General features: G+C 34.3%; 1 protein-coding gene across 2 annotated transcripts; it reads right to left on the reverse strand.

Moving 5' to 3' along the window:
• Window positions 1–8750: 8750 nt before the first annotated feature.
• Window positions 8751–9524, reverse strand: LOC110908036. Of its 2 annotated transcripts, none has more exons than XM_035982758.1 (3): window positions 9417–9524; window positions 9178–9323; window positions 8751–9112 (listed from the first exon to the last, which is right to left on the reverse strand). In XM_035982758.1, the coding sequence occupies exons 1-3, from the start codon at window positions 9428–9430 to the stop codon at window positions 8955–8957; spliced, it is 318 nt and encodes a 105-aa protein (XP_035838651.1). In that variant the 5' UTR covers window positions 9431–9524; the 3' UTR covers window positions 8751–8954. The 2 variants fall into 2 exon arrangements, with proteins under 2 accessions (XP_035838651.1, XP_022008627.1); XM_022152935.2 differs by having other exon boundaries at window positions 9201–9323; window positions 9417–9508.
• Between the last annotated feature and the right edge of the window lie 4413 nt (window positions 9525–13937).

Below are 13937 nucleotides of genomic sequence, written 5' to 3' on the forward strand. Positions count from 1 at the left end.
ACATAAAACTCTATTGGAACCGCTAATCACCCTAAAATTTTTTCAAAAATTTTCATATTTTTTTTACTTGTCTAAGTTTAAGTTGGGAATTTTAATTCTAACAAGGTTATATTTTTACAAATTTACAACCGATAGCGTCGTGATAAAAAGAACCAACATAAGAAAATTGTGAAACGGCATGACAAGCTTAGTTAAAATTTGATTATATATACTTGATCACGTAAAAACCCATTCCCACAAAAGTGAGTTTTGAGCCTTTATAGAGCATACAAATACACATCTTTACACTAAATGCTCATTTTTCGTTTCTTGTGTGAATAGCCGCTTGGTTCTTACGACTCTAGAACTTGCCACGATAATTCATTCCCGGTCCTTACCAACTTAAACCCTATTAAGTAAATGATAGAGGCATTAGGACTAACCCTTTTTCTTTCAACACTATTATTTTCATTTTTCTTTTCACCTACCCAAAAATTCCCCTAGTTAACCCCTTTGAGCCTAAACCTTTTCATTTCTTAACCCAAAACCCTTTTACCCACCAAAACCCCTTTTTCATTTTTACCCCTTATTTTGCTAACAAAGCTTGGTTTTCGTGTGACTCTTGAAAAAAAATGATGATGAAGTTGGAAATAAACAAACAAAGCTCCTCAAACAAAAGCTTGTTTGAATAAATACTTCATTAAAAATAAAAAGTCACAAAAACAAAATGTTTTACGAAAACCAACGCTTTTTACGCCTTTCGCCCTTTTCAACTAACCACTAACCCAACCACCCACCTTTAGCCCAAGCCTAACCATTCACCCAAAAAGTCCTCTTGATATTTACAAAGGTATAAAGTTAAAAAGGAGGAGGATTGATTGCTTGGCAAGCTTATGGTAGAAATAAGTTCCATGCCGCTCTCGAGTGATTCACTAAAAATACACCTTCGGCCGAGTGTGAGTGATTTCCCCTGTGAGGTACGTGAATTTGTATATAAATGGAATTTTAAAAAAGGTATGTTATGCATTAATAAATAATTTATCTTATGAAATGTTTTTAATAAATCATGACGAATAGGATTGTAAATAAATAAAAATAAAACCTAAACGATCTTGGAAAATCCCGACACTCTATGACAAGCCCAAAAACCTTCTCTTCTACCCATTCTATTTGGGAGTGAATAAAGCCACATTATAAAAGAGCTTTGCTTGAGGACAAGCAAAGATTCAAGTGTGGGGGTATTTGATACGCGCAAAATGCAACATATAAATTATATCAATTGTGGCATAAAACTAACCCTTTTTTAGTACTAATGTTGGAAAAAGTGTGCTTTTGTCTTCCTTTTGTATTTTCAGGATTAAGTGAGCTCAAATTAACAAAAGAAGCAAAAAGACAACAAAATCTAACATAAATACAAGAAAAGGGACAAAAGTGGATTGCCCGACCCCTCGACAGCATCCTCCCAAGCAAAACAAAGAAGGCAGAAGACTGAACACGCCCCGTGCTCAGTGAGAAAAACTATAATGAAAATTTACGTCTAAATGTAAATCAAATTGAATTTATACGACACATGCATAAAAATAAGCATGTAATATTGTATTTTTAAGTTAAAGAATGCTATGACGTGTTGCGTCAGTGTTGAAATGAAATGTGACTCGAATTTATATCATTTAAAGAAAACGTAATATATTAAACCAGGGTTGTTTCCGAACAAAATTCACGTCAAAACATACAAAATAATTAGCATAATAACATATTATATTTGACCCAACTCTTTTTTGAGAAAAACTTGCGTTGAAACGTAAATCAACATAAATTAATGCTGACACGTACATAAATATAAACACGTAAAACTCGCTTACAAAATATTTAGAAAGTTAAGGGGTAATAAGTGTCGATACTAAAAGTTGAGAGATAAAAGTAGAGAAAAAAATACGAAGAAGACAAAAGGGACAAAAGAACAAAAAGAAAATAAAAAACGGGACACGATTCACAAAGTTTGCTAATTATACACACACACACACACACACACACACACACACACATATATATATATATATATATATATATATATATATATATATATATATATATATATATATATATATATATATATATAGTGGAGAGTTCAAATGAGAAGAAATTTTTTGTAAGAAGAAAAAAGAACAAATTTCAACCAATAAGAATGCTTTATTTTACTTCATTTAATATAAGTATTTAATGTTACTATAAGGGTACATTGGTAAATCTACATACGTCATCAATTTGTAGTTTTCCTCTTTAATAGCTAATACATTAAATTTTTTGTAACTTATCTTCAAAATATATATATTTTTTTAAAAAATAAAATAAAATAATTTAAAGTGTAGGATAAATTAGAAGTTGTGTAGGATAAATTACGAGTTGTGTAAGATAAATTTCAACGTGTAGGATGAATTTCGAAATATGTAGGACAACTTTTTGATGTGTGTAGGCAAAAAAAGTTAATGTGGAGGATAATAGTCTTTATGACTAATTAATTAGTCAAAAATGATAATAAATGAGATAAGTGAAAAACTATTTAATTTTTACAAAATTACCTTTTGTTCTTTTTCTTCTCAATTAATTTTTCTTCTCAAATGAACCTTCCCATATATATATATATATATATATATATATATATATATATATATATATATATATATATATATATATATATATATATAGGGAGGGGCTCATGCTAAAAAAAACCTAACACCACCCCCCCCCAAAACCTAAACCCCCTCCCCCACCCCCCAAAAACCTAAACCCCCCCCCCACCCCCCAAGCTAAAATGCTAAAAACTAAACCCTCAAAAAACCTAAAAAAATCAAAAAAAATCTAAAAAAATAAAAAAATTTTGTGCGTGCACATGGAAGGGCTTATTCCTTTAATATCTACAAGCTTCCAAGCGATCGCGTTTTTGTGTTTTTTAAGTAAGTTAACTAATTTCTCTTTTTCTAAATTACTTAATTTAGATGAAATAATTACGGGTAAACTACCTTCTTTGCCTAGAAAAGCATATTCCAAACCTTTAGGAAGTTCTTTGAGCTCAATGGGTGGGTCTTTAGAAGACACCTTATTTTGTGGCTCATCTAGATCAAGAACCTTAAAAGTTTGTTCTATGGCTATCTCTTCCTCGACAAAGTGGTCCTCTTCGTTGGTTGTATCGGGTGGTTCAGCTTCATCTTCAATTAGGGGGTCATTGTTGCCAAAAGGATATTTCATTGAGCGCTCAAGATCTATGCTCCTTTTGAATGCCCCTAATTGAAGAGGTAGATTGTTGAATTTCCGGTTTTTCAAAGCTCTATGAGTTTGTACAAAAGGTTTTCCCAAGACTAAGGGGGCATCATCTAAGATGACGAAGTCGGTTGGGATTACCATTTGATTTGTTTGAACCAAAACATCTTCAACTACACCGATTGATTTTATTACTTTCCGATTGGATAGAAAAATGGGTATTTGAAGTGGAGTAAAATCACTAACACTTAACTTTTCAAAAATATAGTTAGGCATTATGTTAACGCAAAGATCCTTATCGATGGTGATATTACTAATAAATAAATTTTGAAAGAAACATGGAACCGGTGTAATGTTAATTTCAAAAGGATCTTCTTTTATTAGCGAGGTTTGATCATTAGTTAACTTAACACTTACCAAGTCTTTGATTTTAGCACTAGTGTTTAACTCTTTTAAAAACTTAGCATGAGGGGTTATTAAACAATGGTTTTCGAAAGTAGGTGACAAGAGGTTAATTTCTTCGAAATTAGACTCTTCTTGAATTTTAACGTTATCGGACTCACCATTTTTGTTGTTTAACTCATGTGTCGGTTTTTCACTTTCTTGTTCTTCCATTTTTACATTTTCAACTATCTCTACGTTATTATCATTTTTTAGTTCTTCTCTTGCGCGGGATTCCTCTTCCCTTGCGCGAGATTCTTTTATGCAACGTTCGATAGTTTTAATGTGTTCTAATATCCTATTGGTCACTTCGGTGAGATTGAAAGAATTTGGATCCTCAAAGCTTGAATCCGGTTGTTCGATCCTTGGCTCCTCATAGTACTCATATGAAGTAGATGGTTCACACCATTGTTCTTCATTGTAAGTATATGATGGATAAGGGTCGAAACTTTGTTCTTCATAGTACTCATATGAGGTGGGTTGTTCACGCCATGGTTCCTCATAATAAGAGTATGAAGGTGGTGGCTCATATGTTGAATCTTCAAAGTATGAGTATGAAGGCTCATACCTTGGTTCATCAAAATATGAGTATGAGGGAGTAGGTTCATACCTTTGGTCTTCATAGGATGTGTATGAAGTTGATGGCTCGTACCTGGGCTCCTCATAATGGTTGTATGAATTGGATGGTTGATATGAGTTATTATATTGAACCGAGCGTGCGTTACGACAACTAGTACAATAATTACCCCTATAATCATCCTCATCATAGGTGTAGTTGTAACCTCTTGAGTATTGATCCATAAGAATCACTCAACAGACCACAACTGAGTCTCGGGACCAGAAAACAAAAATAAGACGGAAACAGAAGCTGGACACGGCCCCGTGTTGGGTGAACACGGCCCCGTGTTCAGGGACTGTATCTGGGCGTTTTAATTAAAGTTACTGGTCACGTTGAGCACGGGGGCGTGTTCAGTGAGCACGGCCCTGTGTTCAGACTCTGTATCTGGGTATCTACTCTAAAAATATGCAGCACGGGGGTGTGTTCAGCGAGCACGACCCCGTGTTCAGGCTACTGTAAATGCAAAACTAAACTAAAATGCAGAAAAATGCGCGCGTTTTAAAAAGGTTTTGAAAAACTGATTAGGCCGTCGATTTTAAGCTTTCTTAAAATCCTTGTGTCCCCGGCAGCGGCGCTAAAAACTTGATGTGCGTGAAGTGTGTATATATTTTTGATGTATATTTAAGCCCTTTTTACACTTTTAGCCAAGTTTTAAATTTATAAAACACGATACTCACTAACACTAAACACACATATGGGCAAGTGCACCCATCGTGGACGTAGTATAGTGTTGGTAAGATACCGAGGTCGTCCAAGGACACAAGAGCTTTTAATACCGGTTTATCCTCAACGTCTAATCAAATCAAAAAGGTTAGAAAAATGTTTTAAACTAAGAAAATAAAAACTAACTAAATGCTGAAAATAAAAAAAAAACAAAATAAAAACAGATAGACAAGATGAATCACTTGGATCCGACACGTGTGTTAGTATAACCTTTGATTATTTTCGCACTTTCGCACTTGTTTAAGAGATTATCTTAGTTATTGTAGTAGGCTCCTCTTTTGAAGGCGACGTTACCCTCAACCCACAACCCAGTAGTTTGAGTCAGCAAGGATACAATCCTAAAGGGTCGGATTATTGAAAGATAATGAATTAAGTTATTAATGCAAATTGTGGTAGGCCCCGCTTCTGGCGGTGACGTTACCCTCGGCTAAGTAGTCTGAGTCAGCAGGGATACAGTCCTAAAAAGCCGGGTTATAGTATTAATAGTAGTTAACTTATGAGGGGGTCAAAGAGTTTGGATCCCCGCCATCCAATACCTATGGGAATTGAAGGAGATCCTACTAAATTTGACCCAGGTCCCAAGCAGGACCTCTAAACGCTGAACAAGGGCAAGACCCTTACCAAACCGTTCCCTTAACCCCCGACCAGGTAGCCAACATACCTCCATATAGACCGTGGAGATATGAATGGTGAAAATCTTTTATTTTATATAGACAGTAAAATAATGCCAAGACACCACGGACAAACGATAAGGAAAGATCACCTTCAACATAAGTAACTAGTTATTAAAGTCATTAATACAAAACCAAATAAAAAGTGCAAAAGATTAAAAATAAAAAGTATTATACTAAACACTTGTCTTCACCAAGTGATGTAAGAGACTTAGGCAAACATGGCCTTGATTGTCAAGAACTCTTACGATCAATCTTGGATCCCGAGACGACTCACACACTCTACGATGGACAATGGATGATGGTGGTGGATGATGGTGTTATGGTGGTGGTGGGTGGTGGATGAGGTGTGAGAGAGGTGGTGTGCCAAGGGAGGAGAGAGAATGAAGCCAAGCTCCTCTATTTATAGGCTGAACAGAGGGCTGGACACGGCCCCGTGTCCGCTGGACACGGCCCCGTGTCCGCTGGACACGGCCCCGTGTCCGCTGGACACGGCCCCGTGCCCGCCTGACACTCTCTCTCCTCATTAATTGTAATTGCGAATTACAATTAATGCGCCTGCTGTACTTTCACCACGCCCCCGTGCTCGCTGGACACGGCCCCATGGTGGGCAATGGAAGCTTCTACTGGTTTGTCTTTTCTGCTGCTTCCTGGGCACGCCCCCGTGTTCGCTGGACACGGGGCGTGTTCAGACTCTGTTTCTTTCTTTTTGCTTTGGGAGGTGCCGTTGAGGGTCCGGGCAGTCTACTTTTGTTCCTTTTCTTGTATTTATGGCAGAATTAGTGGTCTTTTTGCTTCTTTTGTGATTTTGAGCTCATTTCATCCTGAAAATACAAAAGAAAGACAAAAACACTCTTTTTCCAACATTAGTACTTAAAAAGGGTTAGTTTTATGCCTTAATTGATGTGTTTTATATGTTGCATTTTACACACATCAATATAACATAAAGGTTAATTTCTGCAATTTTGCCAAATAAATAATCATCAAGTAAATATATCATTATATATGTATATATCTATACTAGTCTAAGTATCTGTTTTTTTTGAAGGGTGACTTTCTATGTATAGGACCTATTGGTCACCGGGTTCATGTCGATGACATTCCCCCGTCAGCCCCGCTCTTCCGGACGCGATGTTCGATCGGGGCCCGGCCGTTGCGCAAGCTGACCTTCGCCCGGAAACCATACTGCCCCCACACGAGAGACTCGCTAGGGTAACAGCTGGGTAAAACCGGGTTGCCCTCAGGACCGCACCATGCCTCGGTAGGAACGATCCATCATTGGGACGTCCTCTCCCCGAAATGCCACAGCCGGGTTTCGAACCTGTGACCTCCCAAAGGAAGACACAAGCCCAACCACATGGGACCAACTTGGCTGGGGAGAGTAATTTAACAATGTTAACATAAATATTTTAATTAAATATATGTTCATGAATTAAAGCAAATATTAATTACACTGAATAATTGAAAAACATTTTTATTAAAAATTCACAAGTCGTTAAAGATTTCTTTATACATGACATTTGTTGTTTTATCCGTATGTTTGCCGCCATTATCTAGTATTTGTAGCTTGACTCCATATCGGGTTTTTACTCTCGATGAAGCGATATACAACTTACCATGAGTGAAACGGGTTGTTTCAAATACCCTTGTGTTACACAATTGGTCTCAAAGTAAATTATATTATTTAGTAGTGTCAACGCGTATCAATATCTTTTAGACATATCACAGCTTATTTTTTTGTTTCCTCTTTCGATTTGATATCGCGAGTGCCGGTACACTAACGAACCGAACTAATACTGACCAATTTCCTACCAGGGAATCTCTTAATGCTATATAGTTAACATATAACATTTCTTATCAGATTGTACAAACTAACATGTCACTTTGAAATAAAATCAACAAATTAGGGCAATCGATTGAAATCAATTTTGAGTAGGAAAAACATATCTGCTGGGGACAAGTATAAAATCGATGCCCGGGATTATTGTCTGTCCATGAGGTTCGTATCGTAGCCGAAATCCCACAAGCACACATCACCATCTTGGATTGAACAGGAGCAGATGATATGAACGTCTGAACAGGGTGTTAAGGGTAAACAAGAATAAAGAAGGGTGCAAGGGTTTTAAATAAGTGGCAGTGGACGAAAATACCCTCACGTGATGTGCACGTAAGGGCGTGTACAGTTTGTTTTTAACAGTCGTTAAGCTTAGACCCTTAATGTGTTACAAAACGTAAACCATGTAACCTTATCATGTTAAAAAAAAGTTAGTACTTAAAGGCGAAACTAGGTGTAAACCACAAGACCCATTTGTGTAATTAACTCATGTTTTTATTAATTATTTTCCAAATTTCATTTACATTGATGTCAATGATGTTTTTATTAATTATTTTCCAAATTTCATTTATATTGTTAAAATAGTTAAATAAAAATGTAAATTTAATTAATTATTGGGTAGTGATGGAAGAGGCATGAAAATCGTTACAATATCTTTTGGTTAAAAAAACTAACTATGCAGATGTGAACGCCACATAAAGAAAAATGCCCAAACATAAACCCCTACACATGATCATAGTGGAACACTTGAAAGTATCTAAACAATAATTGAATACTCTAGTGACGCTAATAGACAGTAGCCTCAATTTCTCTTCTTAAAATCTATGTTTTATCTGTAAATATAATGTTTTTTTTGAACGGCAAATTTCTTTTTTATTAATATCGTTTGTGGGACTTGAATCCAAGACCTCCCCCTCACAAAGTGTTTAAAGACTTCACCTTTGCCAATGGACCACCACCCACTGGTATAAATAAAATGCTTTAATCCATCAAATAAGATAAAGAACGTTTAATTGGTTTTTAATTTTAATTGATGATTAGTTTGTTAATTTATCACTTTATTTTCTTTAATCTTTATTAATCTATTTGTTCTTTTCAATATTTTAATTGAGGAATATTTTTAATCACATGTTGAGCACCCTATCTGTGGATGTGGATCATGTTGAGCACCAACAAGTGATAGCAATTTAGTTTTGCTTATAGTAACTAAGATCGTGCAAAAATATTATTAACAAAACACAAACTTCATTTATTATGCAACACACAAATAGTAGCTTATTACAAATCTCACATGCTTATTTTAGGCAAAACACAATATCTTAAAGTAACTTAATAGCAGAAACCACCGAACAAGGTGGTATGTTCTCTGTGAGATTTCAAGGACATGATGCAACTCAGGCGCATACAACCTTCACATTGTTTGATTCATCTACGACACAGATGCAACCTTCACCGCACTCAAAGTATTTCGTGCCAGCATCGGGGCCCTCGGTTTTGGATACAACACAAGACCAACCTTCACCACACTCACAGAATGCTTTGGCTGCTGCAGAGATCTCCAATGGCTGTTGCACCAAAGCTGTCTCACTGCAACATGACCATATAGAGTGAGTTTCATAGTTAGTTTTATAAACAAAGTGTAGTGTAGGTACCATAAGAAAGAGAACATATATACGTGACACAGGTGCAACCGCTGCCGCCACATTTTGCGAATGGTTTGCCAGTCTGGGATGGCTCAGTTTTGGTGACGGTGCATTTCCATCCTTCTGAGCACTTGCAGTTTGGCTTGTTATCGGTGCTGCACAAGTTACGTACTGGTTGTTAGCATGGATTGTAATAAGTTATTACAACTAGTATCAAAAGCTTAAATGAGAACGTGGACAATACTAACCTTGGAGACTCCATATTTGGCGAGTATTAATTAATGAAGTTGCATGTTGTGTCTTATGGTATTTATCATCAACGAAATTTGTCGTTTTCAACCTTTTTTAAAGCAACTTCGTTTATTTATCTTGTTGGAATAGAAGCCACCCTTATTTTATATCTGAAACGTCACTAAGTGCGTCATGTTTTAATATAATATAACTTTTCTTTTGTCCTCGTGTTTCTGTGTGCTGTAAAGTGTAATCAACCATGCAAGAGGAGTATGGTCAAGCGAAACAATAACCGGGCCGTGTTTGGTATTACACAAAATTTGCCTTCATTAAGATTACCCGAGTGCTTCGTAATTTCGATCCATATCTATTTTGGTTCAGTATGATGGGGAAGGATCCACTAAAAAGTGGATTTTGCCTAAGTAGCCTAAAAAGAATTGTGATGATGACATGTGGCACTCCTAATAAGTATGAATGAAGGGTATTTTGGTCCTTATATATATAGGAGGAAAAATGACATGTGGCACCCCTTTTGCTTTTTAAAAATAATACAAAAAATCTAGTACAAAAAAAAATTTAGCACAAAAAATCTAGTACAAAAAAATATAGCACAAAAAAATCTAGTAAAAAAAATATAGCAGAAAAAAATCTAGTAAAAAAAATATAGCACAAAAAAATTCAGCAAAAAATGTAGTACAAAAAAATCCAGCACAAAAAATTGAGAAAAAAAAATTAAGACAAAAAAATTCAGCACAAAAATATAGTACAAAAATCCAGCACAAAAAATGTTATACAACATAGAAATACAACACATTTTAGTGGTTTTTTTAGTCTTCATATTTTATATAGCAATATGGTACTCAAATTAAAAATAAAAAGACGCTCGATTTTACGGTGAAATTTTTTATGAAAAAATAATGTCGTATAAAAGAGTTATGTACGTTTAAAAAACGGGGGTGAAATATCCATGTGTCTTGCATGTGAAGAGAGAAAGTCAATAAATAGGATTTTCCCAAAATACCCTTGCACTTCTCCTTTCTCCTACACTCTCATTTAACCGTTATTTGAAAAATGAATGGTTAAGATTCCTTCTTATCCTACTTAGGAAAAATAAATTTTTTATTTGATCTTACCCCTCAGTATGATAACCGGAAGAAATATCCTCAAAACAATATCTACACGTTTACATCCACTGAAAACCATAAAATTAAATTTGAATTGGACAATGGTACGGGTTGAATTTAAATTTCTTATAAATGGAAATCTAAACTCTATCTTAAATATAACTGTAATGAAAATTTACGTCTAAATGTAAATCAACTTGAATTTATACGACACGCGCATAAAAAATAAATTAATATATATATATATATATATATATATATATATATATATATATATATATATATATATATATATAGAATTGCGCTAAAATAAGAACCACCTCGAGTTGTAAGAACCGTGAGAACTTTTTGATCCGGGGCGAGGTGGACCAATTTTTTTTATAAACGTAGGTGCATGTATTATAAACACATTTGTTAAAAAATTCAAAAAAAAAAATGTCGTGTGTGTAGTTTTGAGCACCACAAGTTTGTGTTTACGGGTACCGTAAATTTTCCGGTAAGATTTACGGTACCCGTAAACATAAACTTGTGGTGCTCAAAACTACACACACGACATTTTTTTTTTGATTTTTTTTTTACAAATGTGTTTATAATACACGGCTCTACGTTTATGAAAAAAAATTTTGGTCCACCTCGCCCTGTACGGTGTAGTTCTCATGGTTCTTACAACTCGAGGTAGTTCTCATTTTAGCAGTCCCATATATATATATATAGGGGAAGGTTCTATGCAGAACACTGAATATTGCGAGAACACACATAACACAATGAATCACCCATTTTTTCTATCCTAAAAACCTAAAAAGTAAATGAAAATGTTACAAATATAAGATTTATTGTTTCTTACACTAGAATTCAAAACAAAATATGAAAAATTTTCACTTTTTGTATAACCTACACATATGTAGGTTATGTGTAGGTTAAATTACCAACATGTATATAGACTATGTATAGGTTAAAATCTTTGGTTTTTTATGTATATATAATACAGATATGAATGTAAAAAATATAAAATTTAAAAAATATGTACTTTAAATCCCAAAATTTAGTGTTTTAGAGTTGTTCTTTTTGTTCTCGCAATAGTTAGTGTTCTGAAATGATCCTCATCCTATATATATGGTCTGAATTTAGAGAGAACGGTGAAAAGTGTGAGAACGGTGAGAACGATTTTGGAGGTGACATGTGGCATTGATGTTAAATTAGGGGTAATATTGTCAAAAAAACTCACTCACATGAACTGGGTGTTCAAATAAAACGCCATAAAACAGTGAAAAGCTATTTTTTGAGCTATAATTTACAACAGCTCAAAAAAACCATTTTTTTAACGCCATATAACACTCAAACTACTTTTTTGAGCTATAAATTACAACAGATCAAAAAAACCATTTTTTAACGCCATAAAACACTCAAAAGCTATTTTTTAGCTATAATTTACAACAGCTCAAAAAACCATTTTTTGAGCCATATAGCTCCCAGATAAAACACGATAACAAAAAAAAAGCTATTTTTTTAGCTATAAATTACAACAGCTCAAAAAAACCATTTTTTTGAGTTAGCTCTCAGTTAAAACGCCATAACAAAAAGAAACTATTTGTTTGAGCTATAATTTACAACAGCTCAAAAAAACCATTTTTTGCTGATTTTTGTGCGGTTTATGTGTCGAACCCCCTAAATTAATATTTTTTTAGCTCAGAAAAATCATAATTTGTACTGTAAAAACGCCATAAAACGCCCAGTTAGAAAAACGCCATGAAAAAACTCAGTTGAAAATGCTATAAAACACTCGGTTCAGAAAAACGCCATAAAAATACCTAGTTAAAACGCCATAAAAACACATAATTAAGAAAAACGCCATGAAAATACCTAGTCTAAAACGACATAAAACACGCAGTTCAGAAAAACGTCATAAAACACGCAGTTAATTTTTTTTTTCGAAAAGTATATCAATAGTATACTCGTTGGAAAGATAGAAAAAACGCTGAGTTTTATGGTGTAATTTTTTTCGAAAAATAATCACGTATAAAAAACTTATTGTCGTTTAAATATGATGGGGGAAAATGGCATGTGATTGGCATGCGCATCTTTGTTTAGATCTTTCTATTTTACCCCTCCTGGTAGTTCCAAGATCCATATTATTTACAAAAATGCCACCGCATCAATCTCAGTCACAAACCACTAAGATCTTAACATATTAGTAATAAAACTTGGTTCTTGGTTTTTTATATTTGCCATGAAAGTTAAATGAATTTAAACTTTTTAATACATGTTGGTATAAATTTGTCTTCGTCTACGTTTTACGTCATATGAGTCATTTGCTGTTAGAAATTCATGTTTTTTATTTTACGTATCTTTTTTCGGTTTTGATTGTAATGCCCGACTCGATAAAGACAATATTAAAATACTTTGCGGAAAATAGGCCCAATTTTTTTATCTCACTTAATAAAGGTTATTATTCCCAACATCTATTAATCCACATAACCAGATTAATAAAACAATTACAAACACACATTTAGAAATTTCGCTAGGACCCGTTTGCAACACGACCAATCCTTACAGAAACAATACCTGCTTAATAACCAAGCTTTTTATAAAACAAACATAACCCACTGCTAGACTTACATACTAGCATTTGGCTAAAACAAACGTTGACGTTAAACTCTAAAATGCAAATAACTAAGTCAATTTGTCCCGATAAGAAAACCAATAGACTTAGTGAACAAAACATCATTAAATCTTTCCATCGTTGATCCGCTTCCAAGACTTGATCACTTTCGTCTTTCAACCACCCGAATCTGTCATATAACATTATCATATCATTGGCCTCGATCGAGAAATTATATATACATTCCTACGGAAAGCATGATAATGACTAATATATTAATTATACTGGATTATTGGTGAACGACTTGTGAGTTTTTTTCTCCTTTCATGTTACCGGTTCAGGCCACCACGTTGATTCTCATGACTTATCTACTCCGTTCATCGTTTTCAAACATATCACCTACATTGAAAACACCACAAAAATTAGTTTTTGCTAAGTGAGGACTCATAATATTATTTTTGTATCAAACATAAAAGAGGTTTCAGTGCTCATGATGTCTAACAAAACAACACCGTGCCACCACTTCATTATCCTTAGTCACACATCTTGTGACTTTCCCCAAATTCTATTCCAGGAGCTTCTTATCCATATCTCATGTCTAACTCTGCTAATATAGAGTCAATGGCACTTTAAAGAATACCATTATTTAGACCAATTGATCAACATAAATAAAATAGTTATCCATCACATAACTATGTTTTAATTGATAAAACAACATATATGATTATCAACAATTCTTATCACCTCATATCCCCTTATTAACCATGTTAACGCCACTACAAAAAATAACCCATAAAACTATTAGCGGGTACATA

Source organism: Helianthus annuus, chromosome 14 (assembly GCF_002127325.2).
Source record: "Helianthus annuus cultivar XRQ/B chromosome 14, HanXRQr2.0-SUNRISE, whole genome shotgun sequence".
Taxonomy (NCBI): Eukaryota; Viridiplantae; Streptophyta; class Magnoliopsida; order Asterales; family Asteraceae; genus Helianthus; species Helianthus annuus.

Bases quoted from the DNA above. Each gene is read 5' to 3' on its own strand.
- LOC110908036 (XM_022152935.2), bottom strand. The intron at 9,113-9,200 runs GTATATATGTTC...GTCATGTTGCAG, and splicing joins AGCGGTTGCACCTGTGTCAC to TGAGACAGCTTTGGTGCAAC.